Raw genomic sequence first — 17,421 nt, forward strand, 5'->3', positions numbered from 1 at the left:
CTTCAGTTAAAGTTTCATTTCCAGTACAAAACAGTAATGCCATTTTAAAAAACAAAACCTACAGGTAAAGAGAAAATATCACATCTTAACAAAAAAGATTTATTCTGACTAAACAAAATGTACAATGTTTCCCAAATGATAGTGAATTTCCATGACTCTCTGATGTCTGCAGATCCATTGAGTAACTCGATTGCTTCTTACCCCGCAGTTTGATCAAGCTACTTTTTGCCAGACTTTTTTATTCCACCACTGGCTGCCAAAAGAAACAACACAACTGGTTAGACAACTGTTACAGAGCTTAGCTACAAATTTAGTTCCTCATAAAGTCAAATCCCCACTAGACTGACTACAACTCAGATCCCCACTAGGAAATTGTTTTCCCACGTGTTACTCTTTTGTTTGTGATCACAGACTTTACTCTGAATTAATATCTTTAGAAACCAAGTTTCTCCTGGAACAAAATATGCCCCATAAAATCTGCAACAGAACTAAGTATTTCAACAATTCCTTTGTTCTTCCATGGACACCCTCCATTGTTTATTTCCTATACAGCAGAAGTATAGTCTGTTCAAATCAAATTCAAGGTTAATGGAATAAAAGCATCGGTATCCCTACAGCAACCAGAGCCTCCAGCTGGGATCAAAGCTCTACAGAAGCAGGTGCTGGAATTATGAGAATTCCAATTATCTGGAACTGTTTGTTCTCTGTAGTCCCTGTTACTGGAGAGACTAAAACAGGGTGAAAGAACACAACATATTAACACAGCAACAAGTGTGGCATTTTTTGTAAATGCTGGGTTTTACAGCGTGTGTCACATATGACCAGTGGAAAGGAAAAAAGAATAGCAAGGCTATAGCAAGGTAGGCTGCAAGGGCTGATGGTCAACACCAGACCCTGCACTGCAATATGACTAACAATGCTGCCTTGCTGATGTTCTTGGGAATAGCCTAGTTCTCCCACAATAACATAATAACCACTATCTGCTTTGGCAAGCATTGGACAAGGACCAGATGACTAAATTCAGTCTAGAAATAGGCAGAGTAATAATGGCAAGAAAGAACTACAAAGAAATCTGTAAGCTGAAGTGCTTTACACAGAGCAAGTTTAGGATGGCAAGGACACAGAAGAAAGGCTCCCTATTGGGCTGCAATACCAAAGACATTTGAGTCCCACACCCAGCACATTTTTTGTAAGCTTATAAATCAGAGGAGCTACATCAACTGGAGATAAGTAAACAAGAAATATCCCAAGTCAGTGGAACTGGATAGCACTCCCTCCAAGAGCACTGGCAAACTCTAATGTGAAAACGCAGAACTGTTGACTGAGATTTGAAACTTATAATTACAGCCACTATATCAGAGGACTCTCAGATTGCCAGCATAGCTCCCAGATAAAGAAAGGGGTCTGCAAAGAACTGTGGAACTATAAACCGGTGACCCTGACCTTGTCTCCAAGAAGATAACAGTCTGTAACAAAGCAAATGGATAAACTCCGTCTTGTGGAAGTTAAAAGGACTCCTGTAAATAGTAAATCCTTCCTCACTGACCTGCTGAAACTCTAAGGGTATCATTAAGTGTATGGATGAAGTGAATCCAAGGGACTTCATATTTTCAAACAGCACCTGACAAGATGCCATAGCAAAGGTTGCTAGTGACACTAAATTGCTATGGGATTGCTACAAGGGTCTTTCCGGGACCTTGCAAGACTGAAAGCTTGCTGAAGAATATGAAACAAAGTGTAAAGTTTAAAGTCTTGCTGAAGAATATGAAACAAAGTGTAAAGTCTTTACAGAACGGAATAGCCATTAGTCACATTAACAGACCACAGGTCAAAAACACCTAGAGGGAATGGGCAGGGTGCACCCTTTTAACATCTCTAATCTGATCACTGCTAATCTCAGACTCACATTAACACTATTCTACTATCACCGAGACAAAGACTAGGCTCAATGCACCATCAGGATGCACCCTGCAGACTTTCTGTGACACAGTGTACTTTACAGTGACTTAGGCAAAAGGGTTGAAGCCACACTAATTTCCAGTCACTTTTTTTCTTCTGCCAGGAATCTACTGCTCCTGAAGAAATTCATCCTCTCAGAGAACAAGTACTGGATTTGTTTAACTTTCAGGACCGTGGCAAAGCCTACATGCAATATATCTGGAAAGAAAAAGATGCTATACTGAAGCAAGAGTAGAAATGTCTCTACACCATCCCACCAGCAGAGGTTAGCATGCCAGAAACACTGTTGTACCTGCTAAACCAGAACCTGCATCAGCAGTTTTGGGATGAAATTGCACAGTGAAGGAAAGAAAAAAAATTAGCCTCTATTTGTTTCTTATCATCTGCACCTGCCATTGACTTACTGGTGTGTGTTGAATAACCTAAAGGTACATGCCTTTTTACGTTTGTCAAGCAAAAACATTAAATTTTTGAAGCCAGCAAGCCCTCCATTTTTCCTGTCAGTATGGCACCTCACTTACTGAGGGGCCCTTTTCCAGCAGCCTTTGCTTTCATCTCCTCAAGTTTCTTTTGCTCCTCCTTCTGCTTTTGTTTAAATGCCAGATCTGTCTAAAGAAAAGAATAACAGAGTTTGTTAACATCTCCTCCCCAAAAGAATTCAAAAACAACTGACAAGCAATGAGTAAAAAATGTCATATTCTAACAGCAATAAAAACCTGAGTGAACTGATGCAAGACAGCTAAATACTATTAAATATACAAAACCTTGCAGAACTATGACAAAGTTTTTTTGCTGTACCAGAACGCAATGACTAAACTTTTTTAACTTTCTATGTTTGATCCTTTCTGAAATTAAACAAATATCATTTTCTATGGCATAATCTCATTCTGCCCTCTGAATGGTAGATGTTTGCACCAAAACCATTCATTAAAGCCATAATGCCACCAGCAATACTAGGAGCCAAGAGCAAAAGTGCTGTCTAACAATGAAACTTGGATTATATAGGGTGTAAGAAAAAAAGGTTGCTTTTACCTAAAAAATGCATTAATTTCAAAAAATCTCCTTCCACGCTTATGTCACTATTTTTGCTGGGTTTAATACATTTGTATTGATTCCAAGAAATCTAATGAGACTGCTGGCAAACTGTACAGGCAAGCCAGCTGCTGAGCACCCCTGCTAGAACAGCCTCCAGAATTCAGGAGAGCTCAGACATACTCTATCCCTTGGATACACATTCTTCACAGACATCAAGGCTGACAGGGACCATAGTCTTTTTCCTTGGCACTCAGGATTTGGGGGTAGCTAAACAAAGGACCTTAACAACTGAGATTCTACAGACTCTTCACCAGTCCAGTCCATGGCTCAACAACCTTTATAACTGGAAAGCTTTCCTCTTCTTTAAGTTAAAGCTTCCCTTGCTGCAATGTAAGCCTATTACTTCCCCGACCTACTGCACACAGAAGAGAATATTTTGTTTCACTCCCCAGGTTTTCCACTGCTTTGGGTTTTTTTTCCCCTGTAGACAAACGTGTCTTTTCTAGTAAATAATTTTCTCCCGTTTACCCACATCTGTGTGGGTTTTTTTCTTGCAAAGTGTTGCCCCCAAGTGCTTGCAGTGTTGCACTGCTGAGAGGAAAAGAAATACTATTCCATCATGTGTGACACACCAGATTTTGTTTATAAATCTTGTATGATTTTGTTTATACATCTTGTATGATTTTGTTCTTTTGCAGTACTTGATTTTGCAGTTCCTGTTCAGTGTATGTTCTAAGTCTCAAATCCTTTCAGGTGGACCTGCAGTTTAGCTAGTCATTCTCCTTGTATTTTATAAGGTGATGAGTGTTACCAAAGAAAGGGACTTAGCATACATGCTTCATTAAATCAATCAATTTTTTCAAACTTTCTCCAATTTGTTAAGATTACTTTGACCACTAGTCTTGTCCTCTGAGAGTCTGTGGCCCCTCCAGATTTTGTTTTCAACCAAGAGAGTAAGCCACATTGTCAGGCAACCGAGGCACTAATCAAAATTTTACTTGGACTCCGATCTAACACAAAATCTTGCAAAGCCCCTCAGTAGTCCTTGCAGGCAGACACTGAACTGCTAGTAATTGCTTGCAGAGTGTGGCACTCCAGCAAGCTGCATGGTCACCTTCCATCGCCTTCTGAGGTCCCGTTCCTGCCTTGCATTTGAGACCATTACATGAGCTAGCATCAAGAACCTCGTATCTGCTGGTTTTCTCCTCATACACAGAACACTGCCCTGCTACAGAACAGAATTTCCTTTGTTTGACACAGTTTTACTAAAAACTATACTGGGTATTAATTTTTACATTATTGTAACTTGGATCCTTGTAAGCACGTAATTGGTTCTACCTTTTCTCTAACGATAAAGCTTATTTAGAAAGCTCGGGTGGTGGAGTTTTTTTCCCTTTTTTGAAGAGATACAGTATTTGTCTTTTTCCAGTCACCGGTGCCTCATCCATCCTCCACGAACCTCGGAAATAACAGCCTATGTCCACACCCTGAGCCCTTATGTTTAAATATCTCTAACGAGAGTCACTCGTACCTAATCTGTTTGCACTTCTCGGTAATCCCCCTTCCTTGTATCCTGCCCTAGGCTCTTGTGACGGTGTCGGTTTGCTACGATTCAGCTCGCGGCCCGGTGCTGCTGCGGCAGGGGCACGCCAGCCTTCCCGGTGGCACCGGGCGCCGTGGGCCAGGGCCCGGCACGGGGGTGGCAGCAGCGAACGCGGGCAGCGCCGCGCCTCGCCCCCCGGCCCTCACGGCCCTCGGTCGTGCCGTCGCAACGACGCTTCGTAACGCGTGTCTCGCGATAGCAGGCCGAGCCGAGGGGCGACCTGAGCTCGGAGAGCCCGCGGGGGAGGCCCGGTGCCGCGCCCCTCCCCCCCCGCCCTACCTCGTCCAGGTCCTTCGACTGCTTCTTCGGCTGCTTCAGCGGCTTCTTCTTGCCACCTGCAAAGACAGAGACAGTGAGGGGCAGGGAGGGCGCGGGGGGCGGGCGGCGCCGGGGCTCCGGGCCGGGCCTTACCCTCTCGGCCCGACATGGTGCCCGCTCCGCTCCGCTCCGCCGCGCCGCCCCCCGCCCCCCTGCGCGCGCGCTCGCGCCGCCGGCGGCCGCTTCCGCGTGGCCCCGCGCGGCCGCCGTAGCGCTTCCGCCGCCGCTTCCGCCTCAGGCACCGGGCCGGCGCCCCGGGCAGGTAGGGGGAACTGCCGCGGCCCGGGCCAGCGGCGGGGGCCGACAGCTCGGCGTGCTCCTCGGGACCGGCTGCCCGGTGGGAAGGAGCGGCCGGGCCCGGACGCCGCCGCGCACGGAGCGCCCCTGGCGCTGGCGGGCGCGGCCTGGGTGAGCGCCGGCGCTGGGACCCCCGGCCGGCCGCTTTCCCCCGCGGGGCCGCGTCTGCGGCCGGGGCGCTGCCCGGGCGCGGCTGCTGGAGGCGGCGGCTGGAGGCGGCGGCGGCCTCGCCGTGCTGCCCGTAGGTGCGGGATCGCAGCCGGGTGGCCCTGGTGCGGTGAGAGGGCCCCGCCGGCAGGGAGGGGCGGGCATGTGGGAGAACCTGACCCGTAACCCCCCTCGGTGGGGAGTGTGTGGGGCGGGGCCGTGTCGCAAGGTGGGGGTTTACATTTTGGCCGTGACAGAAGGGACTGCTGCAAAATAAGGTAGGGCCCGCTAAAGCCAACCTTATTTGTCACCCATGCCCAGTGCGCGTAGCAACTGGGGTGTAACCCGTTTGCCAGAGTATTTGTCAAGGACTGCAGGCGCAGGGAACAAGGGAAGCAGGAGAGGACAAGGCACGTTACCTCATTAAGCTTTCATAACTGTCTGAGGTCCTGTTCACTCAGATTACTTTGCAGGCTGATTGCAACGGTCTACGTAGTAATTCTTCTTAAAATCTCAGCTTTCCCTTTTTGCTATACTGTCTCAATAGCCTGAATATTTGGTAAAACTCTGCATGAGTGGTGCAATTAAATGAGGGAAATCTTGTGGTCTAGGATGGACAAAGTTGAGCTGAGGTTTTGGTACGTGGCCTGCAATGTACAGTGGGTGTTGCAACGGTAAGATGTATGAATTCTGCTGGTAGGAGAGAGAACTTACTTCACTGCCATGTTTTTGTGGTTTTGATCTACCATATTATGCATATAAAACGACTGCTAAGATCTTCACAATGCTGCCTGATGTTATTGCTGTTTGTTAGAAATACTTAACAAGGAATAAACCTGTGGTGTTCAGAATCGGTCGCCAGCTAAAAGCTGATTAAAAATATCTTCCAGTAGGAAGAATTCTTCTATGTGGAGATGCCTGTATTTGCACATACATGATATCATTAGCCACCTAAAATTAATGTGGAAAACTGTTATAAAATAATTTTGAAAAACTGTGCAGCAGCTATTGAGCATTCTCAGTAATCCATGGGTTTATGTCATATTAGTCAAAACCTGGTATATTCATACTCAAATTTCATATAAAACCTTATTTGAAAGTTTTCCCATTTAAAGTTTTTAGAGGAATGCGCTCAGTAGAAAATTAAAATCTTCTTTAAAAACCAATAGACAATAACCTGTAACTAGCAGTCTTCTTTTGCATTCTCCTTTACAGTATAAGCAAGGATTTTAAGCTCAATTTGAAATGCAGCCCTAGCTGTGTGTTCACTGCCTGATATTTTTCTGATCTTGTGGCTCTTCCTCATTTTACTTTTGTAGGCAGTCTCACGAGAATACTTTGCTCAGTTCAGCAGTTACGTCTTTTCTGCCTGTCCTTTGTGTTCTTGCCTTTGCATTCTTCAACACTTCGTGTATCTGTGGAGTGTGAGGTAAAGGGAATGATGAAGCCCCGCTTTTTTTCTTACCAAGTGTTTTTTCCCCCTCTCTGTCTTTTTTTCTTTTTGTGTTCTTTTGCAGAATTGTTAGTACCTGTGACGCGGTACACCAAACTCAAGTGTGAAAGTGCAAGGAAAAATTTCATATGTCAGTTGCTTCTGTGCCAAAGCATTAAATTACTCTGGAGTTACTCCTGCTGGTGCTGAGATCTACACGTGATTGCTATTCACGCAGTGAGAAGCATGGTGGGAGTACTTACAAACAGCAGAAAAGCAGGAATCTGGCAGTACTGCCCTTTGTTGAAAATTGTGGAAAGTTCTTTAGGTAAGTAAGGGTGTAAAACTAGTGATGGTTTAGCCATTCTTGAATTTTATTTGTTTTGGTCCACATGTGTAGTTTTAAGAGGTATTAATCAGCCATACTTCAATAATTCTTCTTTTTCTTTATCCTTGTAGCACTTTTATTCAGTGATTAAATTCAAGACATGGGGCCAATGAAATATAAGTCAAGCGTGTCCTCGGTGTCCTGTGGTCTGCAGTATCACCATTTGTTGATAAAGTGGAGTCCAAAAATGAATTTACATATAGTGCGGACTTACTGCTCGTCAGCACCTAAGAGGCCTGAAGCCAAGTCTGCAACAGAAATGGCCGTGGGTCTTCTTAATCGGCTGACAGAAGCTGGGACCGTTATGGGAAAACACTCCCTTCAAAAAATGTCTGCAACATGCAAGAGCTGGTGGGACAGATATGAAGATTTTGTTGGAATTAATGAAGTTCGAGAGGCTCAGGGAAAAGTGACAGAGGTAAACATGGAGCTAATGTGGAAATTTTAAAATAATGAGTTAAGCTATATGAAGTATAAACACTGGCTGTGATGCAAAAGAATCCTCCAAGGAGAATCATCTTTTTTTTCTGCTTTGACTGTGCAGATATTATGGATGTGTTCTAGGCTATACACACTAGTAAATACAGCTCTGATTATATATATGTATTTATCTCATCATATAAATATATGTATAAATATAGATAGATTGAAATGGAGTGTGGTTTGTTTTGTTGGGTTGGGTTCCACCAAAATTCATATAATTAGCGATTTGGATCTGTCTGGTAATAAGTCTCTAAAATAAACACTCTTTCTTCTCAGGCTGAAAATATTTTTATGATAGCTCGAGGGATAGTACGAGAGGCTCGTGAAAATGTAGAAGCCCAACAGATAAAACTGAAGGAAATTCGGGACCGCTTAGACAGGGTCTCTCGGGATGACACCCAGTATTTAGAACTGGCTACTCTGGAACACAGGTTGCTGCAGGTAATTTGTTGGTATTTTTGTACTGGTAAATACGATGAAAATTTCTGTGCTTTGCTTCCGCTACTAGTGACTGGTTTTGTAGATGCAGTTCAGTTCTGAGGTACAGTGATCTCAGTTAATTTCTTACGATACTTCTTTTAGTCAAGTGTTATTGACGGTTTGATCTGCTATGCAAATTGTATATGTTAATGCTAAAATAGGTTAGTAAATTTGGAAAAGAACGCTGAAGATAGCGAGCCTAGAAAATTAATTGTTGTAGTCAACAAAAAGCTGGGATTCGATGAATTAGCCTTCCATGTGATGAGAGAAGCTCCTTTCTGGTTGTTAATCCATGAAAACTCTCAGCTGCTTTCTATGTGGCTGCAACACCCAGGCAGCTCAGTAAAGCTTTTGACAGAGAGCAGCAAGGACAAGGCTGCTCCATGAGGGAGGGCAAGCAAGAAGAGGATGCACTTCTACAGCAACTCAGCTGGATGAGCTAGGCAGAGCTGGTGACAGGAACATGTTCCTTAGCAGTCCCTCAATCAGATGCAAAGACAAAGTAGCAGCCAAAGTCAATCCAGTAAATCCAGATGAAACTACAGGTTCTGTGAGCAGCACAGAACACACCTGGAAGCAGGTGCACCTATGGCAAAGCTCAGGCAAGGAGTGGGTACCAATGCCTGAGCTTAAACTGAGCTCCTGGATCAGTGCGTAGGAAAGAACTAGAGCGCTTTAGTTGTCTAAATAAGTTATCAGGTCTGTGTGGATGAGACTTAAAGAAGAATACAGATCTGCATGACTGTGAAGAAAGGTAGAACTCAAGTCACCACTGTCCGTAAAGTGGTAGTGCAGTCTTACAGAAGAAATGCTTGCTTGGAAGAATGAGAATAATTTTGGGAAATACAGGGAGGAAGGGAACATATTTGTCTGTGAGCAGAATAAGGAAGAGAATGCAGAGGGATAAGAAGCGTGTGGGTTTCTGAGATGGACCTGAGACATCCTTTCCAATCCTATTTTCAGTTTCCACTTAAGGGATTTAGAACTGAAAGGAAGAAGTGTGGTAGTGTTTGCAGGGTTGAAAAAGTGTACATTTTGGGGAAAGAAAGACCTTGCCCACTCACACCCCTTTTCTGTCATCAGCATGTGACATATTCTTGTGTAGAGGATCTTCAGCTGTAATTCCTGATGACCTTTTCCATTTCTCAGTTTTGACTTAAAATGATGTCTCATTGACTTAAGTAGGATTAATAAGGAAAATCCCACATTAAAAGGAAAACTTCTGAAACAGAACTGATGGATGTTCTTAATTTCCATTCCTTCATCTGCACTGGCGTTTTGGGGGGTATGTTGTGTTTTGTTTTTTTTTTTTTTAATACAGACTTTATAGCTTCATATTATACCTTCTCCTTCAAATCACTATATTTTTTGCAGGAAGAGAAGCGCTACCGAGCTGCATATTTAAATGCAGAAGAATCTGAGAGAGAAAAATTCTCTCTGTTCTCTGCAGCTGTAAGAGAAAGCCATGAGAAAGAGCGAACAAGAGCTGAAAAAACAAAGAACTGGTCTATTATTGGTTCTGTACTGGGAGCCATTATAGGTGTTCTTGGATCTACCTATGTTAATCGAGTAAGGCTGCAAGAATTGAAAGTCTTGGTGCTGGAAGCACAGAAGGGCCCAGTTAATTTGCAAGAAGCCATCAAAGAACAGGCCTCCAGCCATTACTTACAGCAGAAGGATCTCAGTGACATCATAGCAGACCTGAAAAATGTGCTGCAAACAAGGACATCGCAGGAAATGAAAGAAGGCACCTTGTTAACTAGAGAAGACAAGAATGACTCCATAAAAATAGATTCTCTTTTAATTCCTTTAAACGAGCAGCTACACTACACTAAACAAGTCAGTTCATGTCTAGGGAGTTTACAACAGCAGTTTAACAGTCTGCAGGAAAGTATAGCGAAAATGATTTCTGAGATGCAGAGTGTTAAACTTGCGGTCCATTCTAGACCTGCAGAAAGGGTGACACCGAGGTCTTCAGTGGAGGGTAAGGGCCAGGCGTCTGCCGTGAGAGATGTGATTTTAGAATTGTGTGATACCGAGCGGAGACTGGAAACACAAATGAAGAGGAATTCTATTTACAGCACTGCATTGACATGTGCTATGTTTGCTGTTACTCTGCCAGTACTCTATATTATACTTAAAGGGAACTGATCTCTGATTAATTGCCACAATTTACTAGATTAATAAAAGTAAACTTGCAGTCTAAGCACTTAGAGTACGAGTCCAAATAAAGTTGAGTTAGTATTTCTCGTTATGCTTTCTCCTGTATATTTGAAAAACTTGCAAAGCCTTAGTCCATCTACTGCTGCAGGCTCCATGTTGACAGTCTTTGTCATGTGTTGTGGTTTTTAACTCCTCAAGCAAAGGAAATTCCAGTTTCATCTGTTGATTTCATCCACTGTTGTACACTTTTACCATCTAGTCCTGTATATCATGACCATCAGTGATTCTCACTTTGGAGCTGTATTTGTGATTTTCTGTTCAAATGATTCTTTTAATCTATCATTGAACTAAGTGCTTCATGTGTAATCCTTTATAATTTTGCTCTTGATTTCTTCGTAGTTTTGCAGTTTGTCCACACACGAAACATTAGGAATCATTTTACCAAACAGATAGAAATATTTGCCCTGAAGTTTTTATTTTGGTTTTCGGTTTTCTTTTGGTTTTTTTGGTTATTTTTTTTAACTAAATCTAGATACAGTGCAGTGTCTTGTAATGTGAGGAACAGCAGGGGCCATGATACAATGTGGCTGTACAGCCAGGTGAGGCATTTAAAATACATTTAAGTTACATGTGGTAACTTTTTCCTAGGATGGTTTATCACAGGAAGCATTCCTGGAGCTTCAGCTGTTTGTTACTTCGAGCTCCATGTCCTTAAAGGCTTGCAGGCAAGGGAGAAAGAAGGGTTCAGATACAGAGGTGTATTAAGTATGATGATGTTTATTCTGCCAATGCAAAACAATTATCTTTTCTCTACAGACTCCCTAAACCCATTATTCCCTAGGTATATTGTGGGTTTAGTAATCACCTATGAGTAATCACTTTCTTATCCCTGCTAATATCTCATTATCTTATTGGAACTTTCTCTGGTTTTTGTTCTCTTTCCAATTGTTACCTATCAGGAAATTGAAATCCTACTCTACAGCAGGTGCTTTTAAGCCAGTAGGTTAGAGGTAACAGTGTTACACAGACTACTCCAAAATAACATTTGGAAAAAAGCAAAAGGTCCAGCTGCCTGTTTTTCCAGGAAGGATGAAGAATAGCTGATTGAGGAAAAATGCTTGTCTGAACAGCTAAACATCAGTATCTGTGAAGGGCCTCACACACAGTTGTTGGTATCGCTGTGATAAGAAATAGTTTTCTCCCTGTGATGGTAGTAGATAAGCAAATGAGGTGTGGAACTCCTGCTGTATGAGCACCTCTGTGGAACCTTTGCAGACAAAGGAGCAGCAAGCTCACTTCATGCTGTAATACCTTTGTGTAAGCATTTCAGAACAACTTAAGTTGTGTTTAGTATACACTCTGCTATGGCGGTTTGGTTTGTTCTGGTTTTTTCCTATCAACTCTTTCTAGTTTCTTCTGTCTAGTAACCATATTAAAAGAGTTTGAGGTTTTGATTAGAAGCTCCTAAGACTGTAAGATCTTTGGGACATGGACGTTTACGCTATGAGGCACCAGCTTCATTTGTTATCTTTAGGTGTTATTATAACATGACTGAATAAACAATATGAGGAAAGATCTGAGATGATTCACTACCTGTAAGAGAGATCAGGTATGCAAAAGGTGTTTTTGGGAAGGACCATTGCTGATTTACGTTTTGATTTTTTGGAATGTGAAGTGAATAAAAAGCATCTGTCAGGGAAGGTGTTTGATCTGGTGGCTTGAGAACCGAGATAAAAATTCCAATACACTTAGCTGCATCTAGAAGTATACATACAGCTCAATATAATTTTTCGAATCTATAATATTTCATTTTCTCATTTCACAAATATTTTTACAGGTTGTACTTCATGCAGGAGCTTGAAAGTTGGAGACAAATGTGTAATTAGAGGGGAAGGGATAGTACAATGGTTCTATTTGTAATTTGCCAGCACTAATCAGTGAGAACTTTGTTCTGGGGCTTTTTGTTTTTGTTTTAAAATTCCATTTCACTATCTTAAGTTAGGTGCCCTCGCTATCTAGTCGGCTGAATTTTAAATATTCAGCATCCCTGAAAAGTGTGGCTTTTATATATGAGCATGGTTTTTAAATGCTGAATGTTAGGCAGGTAAACTTGAAAGTCAAGGCAGCACTCACTGAATTGTACTTGGTGGTAGCAAAAATGAGTAAATGTCCAAGGAGAAACTTGTCTACAATAAAGAGGAGAATACAAAGACAAGGGTTGTTAATTGCTCTAAAGAGGTCTGCTTTTTTTCCCATTTAAAGCAGCTATGATAGTAGGAAGCTTTAACATTACATAGACTTACGGGAAGAAAAAGTCAGTCAATGAGAACAGTAGCAAATAAATCTGTGATAAATGATTGTTTGAAATACACAGCCTGAAATTTTATATGAGCTGGAAGGTGTGATACATAGCAAGATGAAGATAACTGGATCTTATCCTTTGTAGGGAGTTTTGAAGATCAAGGAGTAAATTCTGTGTGCAGTGTGGTACAGCTGGCAGAACTAATTGTTACAAGTGATTACTGTGGTTCTCTTCTTTCTGCTCTTCCTTGCTAAATCCTCAAATGTGAAGTGACAGCAGAATAATTTCAATTAGGAAAAAACCCTTGTAATTAACTGTGTCTATATAATAATTAGGAGGGCAGATTTGTATATTCACTCGAGCCTGGATTAATCATCACTCCATTGTGGCAATGATGTAAACGTGTAGTTTGGTGCTGTGCCGTATGCGTACCCCAAAGCCAGAAGGTGTGGCTGCAACAGTAACAGCTGTACCTGAGCTAGCTGAAGGCAATATGCAGGAAGATGCTAGAACATAGACTGTAGCATGATCTGTTTGGTGCTTTATGCTAAAGCTTTGTCATGGTAACGCGGGCAGCAAATACACAAGTTTGAACAAAACCAACACAGCTGTACAGAGGTGTTTATCTGAGCGCTCACATTAGTTCAGGTAGGTTTGCAGTACCAACAGTGATTTACACAAACCACAGTGATATCTCAGTGCACATTTCCTGATGATTCAGCCGCGGCTAAATGAATAGTTCATTGCCTGTGCTCTTCTGGGCTATTTTAGGTTGTTGGTTTTTTTTAAAAAAAAGGTTCTGTTGCATACCTATGGATTGTTAACAAAGTATAATAAATAGTTGAGGTTCACTTTTGAAATGAGATTTCTCAGCTGAAGCTTTCCTCAAATCAAAATTTCCTTATGCTTGCTAAAGCCTTTTGAGACTTTTTGCTCTTTCTGTGAGCAAAGTCCCCTCTGGGCAGGATTGCTCAGCCAGCCCTGCATCCCAAACGCTCATCAGCCAGCAGGGATGGTGGCTGCGTTAGTTTGTACAGGTCTAGTGCGGCCAGGGACTGACCTATGCATTGTGTAGAGGTCAGAGGAAGGCAGTGCTGATTCAGGGTAATTCCACTGTCAATCAAGGCACAGAAGATGAAGTTAAAGAGGGAACCTAATAAGAGCCACAGGAAGCCCTTTGACAGACATTAACTATAGAAAAATGGGTGGCAGTGGCCAGAGCCTGGCCCATGCTAAGCTATTTTGAGCTCATACTGCTCCATGAGAAACCACTAGTAACTCAAAAGCAAACAGCCTAGTGGCTATGGAAATAACTTTTTATGAGGTCACTGCAGACTTCTAACAGTAGGTGCATTCTGAAGAGAAAAGTTGCCATTCCTTCCACTCGTGAAAGGAAGAGCAGATGTTGCTTATGAATACAGGACAAAAGCAATTATATGTAGTGTCACAATCAGGATATATATATTTATTTATTAACACTTGAGTTTTGAATGTCCCAACATTCTAAGATCCTGGTTAGAAGCTGCAGGTGTTCCTGTTGATTTCATTGTAACTATCTGTTTGGAAAAGAGAGCTTTTTTCACAGAATACCTTCTAAAAACAAATACTTCCCTCTTTATGGAACTTAGGAGTGGTAGAGATGTCCTGTTTACTTCAGAAACAGGATTGAGATTTGTAGCAGGAGCGAGGCTTGTGAGCTAGGAAAAGGGAAACAATGCTGGGTTTGTCCACAGTATATTTAGAACTGTATTTTATTGCCAGGTTTCTGCTAGCAAGTTATATTTGTGGCCTTCCTCATAAAACATTGAGAAGTGCAATTTCTGGTGTTTGGCAATTGGTGTATAATCGAAGAAGGTGCATGCTTTAAATGCAATAAAAAACAGCTGGGCCACAATTTTTACTTTTAAGGAGAATTAAGCCTTCAGATGATTATGGCTATGGCAAGGGTTTGGACCTTCCATCGTGGGAAGTTTTAAAGAACAGTTTAGATAAATATCACTAGGTTTGATACAGATATAGACAGGTCAGTTCTGGGACAGGAGGGATTCAATCAAGAGTTTTGAAACTTCTCTGTTCTAAAAACCGCTTCTCTTTTTTTAATGAAGTGAGAGAGGCTATGGACAATTTGATGTCCTAGTCATCCTAGTGCGGATTATCTACTGCAAGTTATAGCAGAATTACAAAGTGAAAATTACTGAGAAAATAATAGTTCAGTTTACTATGGGCCATGTGATATTAGGCACCAGGAGAGAGGGAGAGTGCACATATGCACAGCTGCAATAAAGTATGACCCTAAAAGTATCACCTTAGCAATTATTTTTCAGAATCGAATTTGAAAGGTGACTTCTCGACTAATTGTGAAATACTACGCAAGAAGTTTTTTTAAAGGTTGTAGAACTTTGCACACTTCTATTTAAATCTTTAAATGGCTGCAGCCTGCACTGGCTTTTCTGTGAGTTTGCCTGAAGCAAGCTGGCCCATTAAAGATTATTCTATTTAAATACTGGCATATCATGCACGCTCAGGAACTTCCCTGTGCTGCAAGACTTGTTCAAAAAAAAACCCCAAAAAACAACTACATCATCTCTTGTTGGTTCGGAGAGCTGATCACCCAACCCTCTGTATTAGTTTGGTGCATGTAATATACTTCATCAAATACATCTAATTCTCGCTCTTCGTGGAGGTGATTGTGACAATCTGTGTGGCCGGAGCCCTTACCTGTGATGTTGGAGAACTTGTTTGTGGTGACATTGAACATGTCATGTGTAAATGTGTAGGCTGCAGAGCTCCAAGATAAAGGGATTGTGCAAAGTGTCCGAAGCTTGTTTCGCTGTGTTCTGCAGAAAGAAAAGTAAACCTGTGCAAATAGGTGTGTTTTCAGAGAGTCTTTTACTCCACTCCCACAGGTTCTGGGGTGCTGGGCACTGTCCAGGCTGCAGCGTCTGCAAAGCACGTTTGACAGCAAATCCTTAAACATCAACGGCCTGCTGCTAGCAAACTGTAGGTGCCAAAATGAGGGTAATGAAGACCTTAATACTGTTTCTAAATGTTCAAACAAACTGAAAACTTGAAAGGAACAGAGTCCCATTTAAAGTGGAGTAGACGTAGTCAATCTTCTGTTGGTCCCTGAATTACTACTCTAAATGCAGTGTATTCCCAGAAGCTACAGACAGTATTCAGATATCCCTCGTGAGTTTCTTAACCCGTCTTGTCCCCTGCTTGCAGGGGAGAAGAAAATAAAAAGGAGCACAAACAGCTGTTAGCCTTGTGATTATCATAATAGTTACGTAAGAAACTTAGCTAACCTGCTTAGAACCAGACATGGACAAGGGCTTTTATAGACGAGGATCCTTTATGGATTTAAATACATTTAAAAAAGCTTCTGAAGAAATGGAAATAAAAAACTGTTTAAATTTGTTCCTCAGCATGTTTGTTCTTTGTGTGATGCTGTTTTCAGCTGTGTAATGTTTGAGAACTAGCTTTTCCTCTAGTTTATTTTTAAGAATTGCAAAAGATCTTTCTGCAGACCAATCAAAACTCCTCCCTGAAGAGAGAACGTGTAATCCCATGGTGGTTTTACAATATCTTTGTCACTCCGGAGGGCTCTAAATACAGTAAAGAGGGGCAGGAGGGGGGCACTACCACATCCTTCAAGTGCACAGAAGCTCTTCCTGCCCTGCTCCCAAGGCAGACCCTGCAGCCAGCTCCCTGTGCCAGCCCTGCCATGGGGCAGAAGGAAAAGCTACTCTTTTTCCAGTGTGTTCTCATGGGGCTTTTTGCTGCTTTTTAAGTGAAGCTTGCAGATATTTTTACCAGATGGAAGGGGCTGCAGGTTGGGACTGGCTCTGGAGGAAAGGCACAAAGGGGATTAGTGTTTTGAGTCAGGAATGGATTGGAACAAAGAAAAACTTTTTTTTTTTTTTTTTTTTTTTTTAGCACTCTTAGTCACCAAAACTGGCTTTTGGTGGAAGCAATTTGAGTGTCGTTAAAATGTGCCTGATTAGTGAGATGATAATATTCTGTTCAGTGAGCTTTAACCTGAAGAGTGATTCCTTGGGTAGGGTGTGGTAATAGAATGTTTTCTTTCTGTGTGGGGAGAGGGGCAAGTAAGGGATCATCTCCTCATGAGAGTCCTCACGGGCTCTGCGTATAGTGGGCCCCAAGGACTCCAGCATAACAAAACGCCAAGGTGGAAAGGTCTAGAGAGGCAACTGTCAGCTCCCTCCAAAATCATCCTTCCTCTGAGGGACTGTGATTATGCTGCCAGATCCTGGGGACTGTTCAGCATCTCTACTTTCTGACGTTTTTTCCTTCATAGAATAGTCACTTTTTGGGCTGGGGGTGGGAGTGTGAGAGGCTGATGGATGGTAACAAAGAGAGTAGATGTTTAATGACACTACTAGACATGGGACTTGTACCAACTATGTTCCTGTGAAATGTCAGAAATGCATGTGGGAGGAAAGCCTGATGCAGACTTTCAGAGCAGCTTTGTGTCTAGAGTGGAGATCTGTAGCTTCATCTAGCCAAAAAGGAAAAGTGATGGGTACCCCGGCACACAGCAAATTCTGCACTTTGCACAAGCCAGGTCAGTTCCTGTGTCCTCTTCCTCATAGTTTGCTTTAATCTACAGCTCCTGTGTCAGAGGCATCCTGTTTTTCCATGCAGAATTGGCGGCTGGGTGGTAAAGGCATAGCTTCATCTTTTGTCTGGGATTTCCAAACATCTGGCAGTCAGCTCAGCAGGCAAATGTCCGTTGGGCTGTGTAATTGTATTCAGAATATACAGTCAGTCACTGCATGTATAGCAAGTCACTT

The 17,421-nt window shown here is 42.4% G+C and overlaps 1 protein-coding gene across 3 annotated transcripts; it reads left to right on the forward strand.

Annotated features, from left to right (window-relative positions):
• Positions 1-5,037: 5,037 nt before the first annotated feature.
• On the forward strand, positions 5,038-11,882 carry CCDC51 (coiled-coil domain containing 51). 3 transcript variants are annotated; one of them, XM_055708393.1, is made up of 5 exons: positions 5,038-5,177; positions 6,877-7,119; positions 7,251-7,597; positions 7,939-8,103; positions 9,517-11,882. In XM_055708393.1, exons 3-5 carry the CDS (start codon positions 7,280-7,282, stop codon positions 10,291-10,293), a joined length of 1,260 nt encoding a protein of 419 aa, XP_055564368.1. In that variant the 5' UTR covers positions 5,038-5,177; positions 6,877-7,119; positions 7,251-7,279; the 3' UTR covers positions 10,294-11,882. The 3 variants fall into 3 exon arrangements, with proteins under 3 accessions (XP_055564368.1, XP_014135516.2, XP_005432592.2); XM_014280041.3 differs by lacking the exon at positions 5,038-5,177 and adding an exon at positions 5,511-6,788; XM_005432535.4 differs by lacking the exon at positions 5,038-5,177 and adding an exon at positions 5,521-5,637.
• Positions 11,883-17,421: the final 5,539 nt, after the last annotated feature.

Source organism: Falco cherrug, chromosome 4, assembly GCF_023634085.1.
Source record: "Falco cherrug isolate bFalChe1 chromosome 4, bFalChe1.pri, whole genome shotgun sequence".
In the NCBI taxonomy this organism is placed as follows: Eukaryota; Metazoa; Chordata; class Aves; order Falconiformes; family Falconidae; genus Falco; species Falco cherrug.

Bases quoted from the DNA above. Each gene is read 5' to 3' on its own strand.
- CCDC51 (XM_055708393.1), top strand. From the start codon at position 7,280: ATGGGGCCAATGAAATATAAGTCAAGCGTGTCCTCGGTGTCCTGTGGT. The intron at 7,598-7,938 runs GTAAACATGGAG...CTTTCTTCTCAG, and splicing joins CTCAGGGAAAAGTGACAGAG to GCTGAAAATATTTTTATGAT. The intron at 8,104-9,516 runs GTAATTTGTTGG...TATTTTTTGCAG, and splicing joins TGGAACACAGGTTGCTGCAG to GAAGAGAAGCGCTACCGAGC.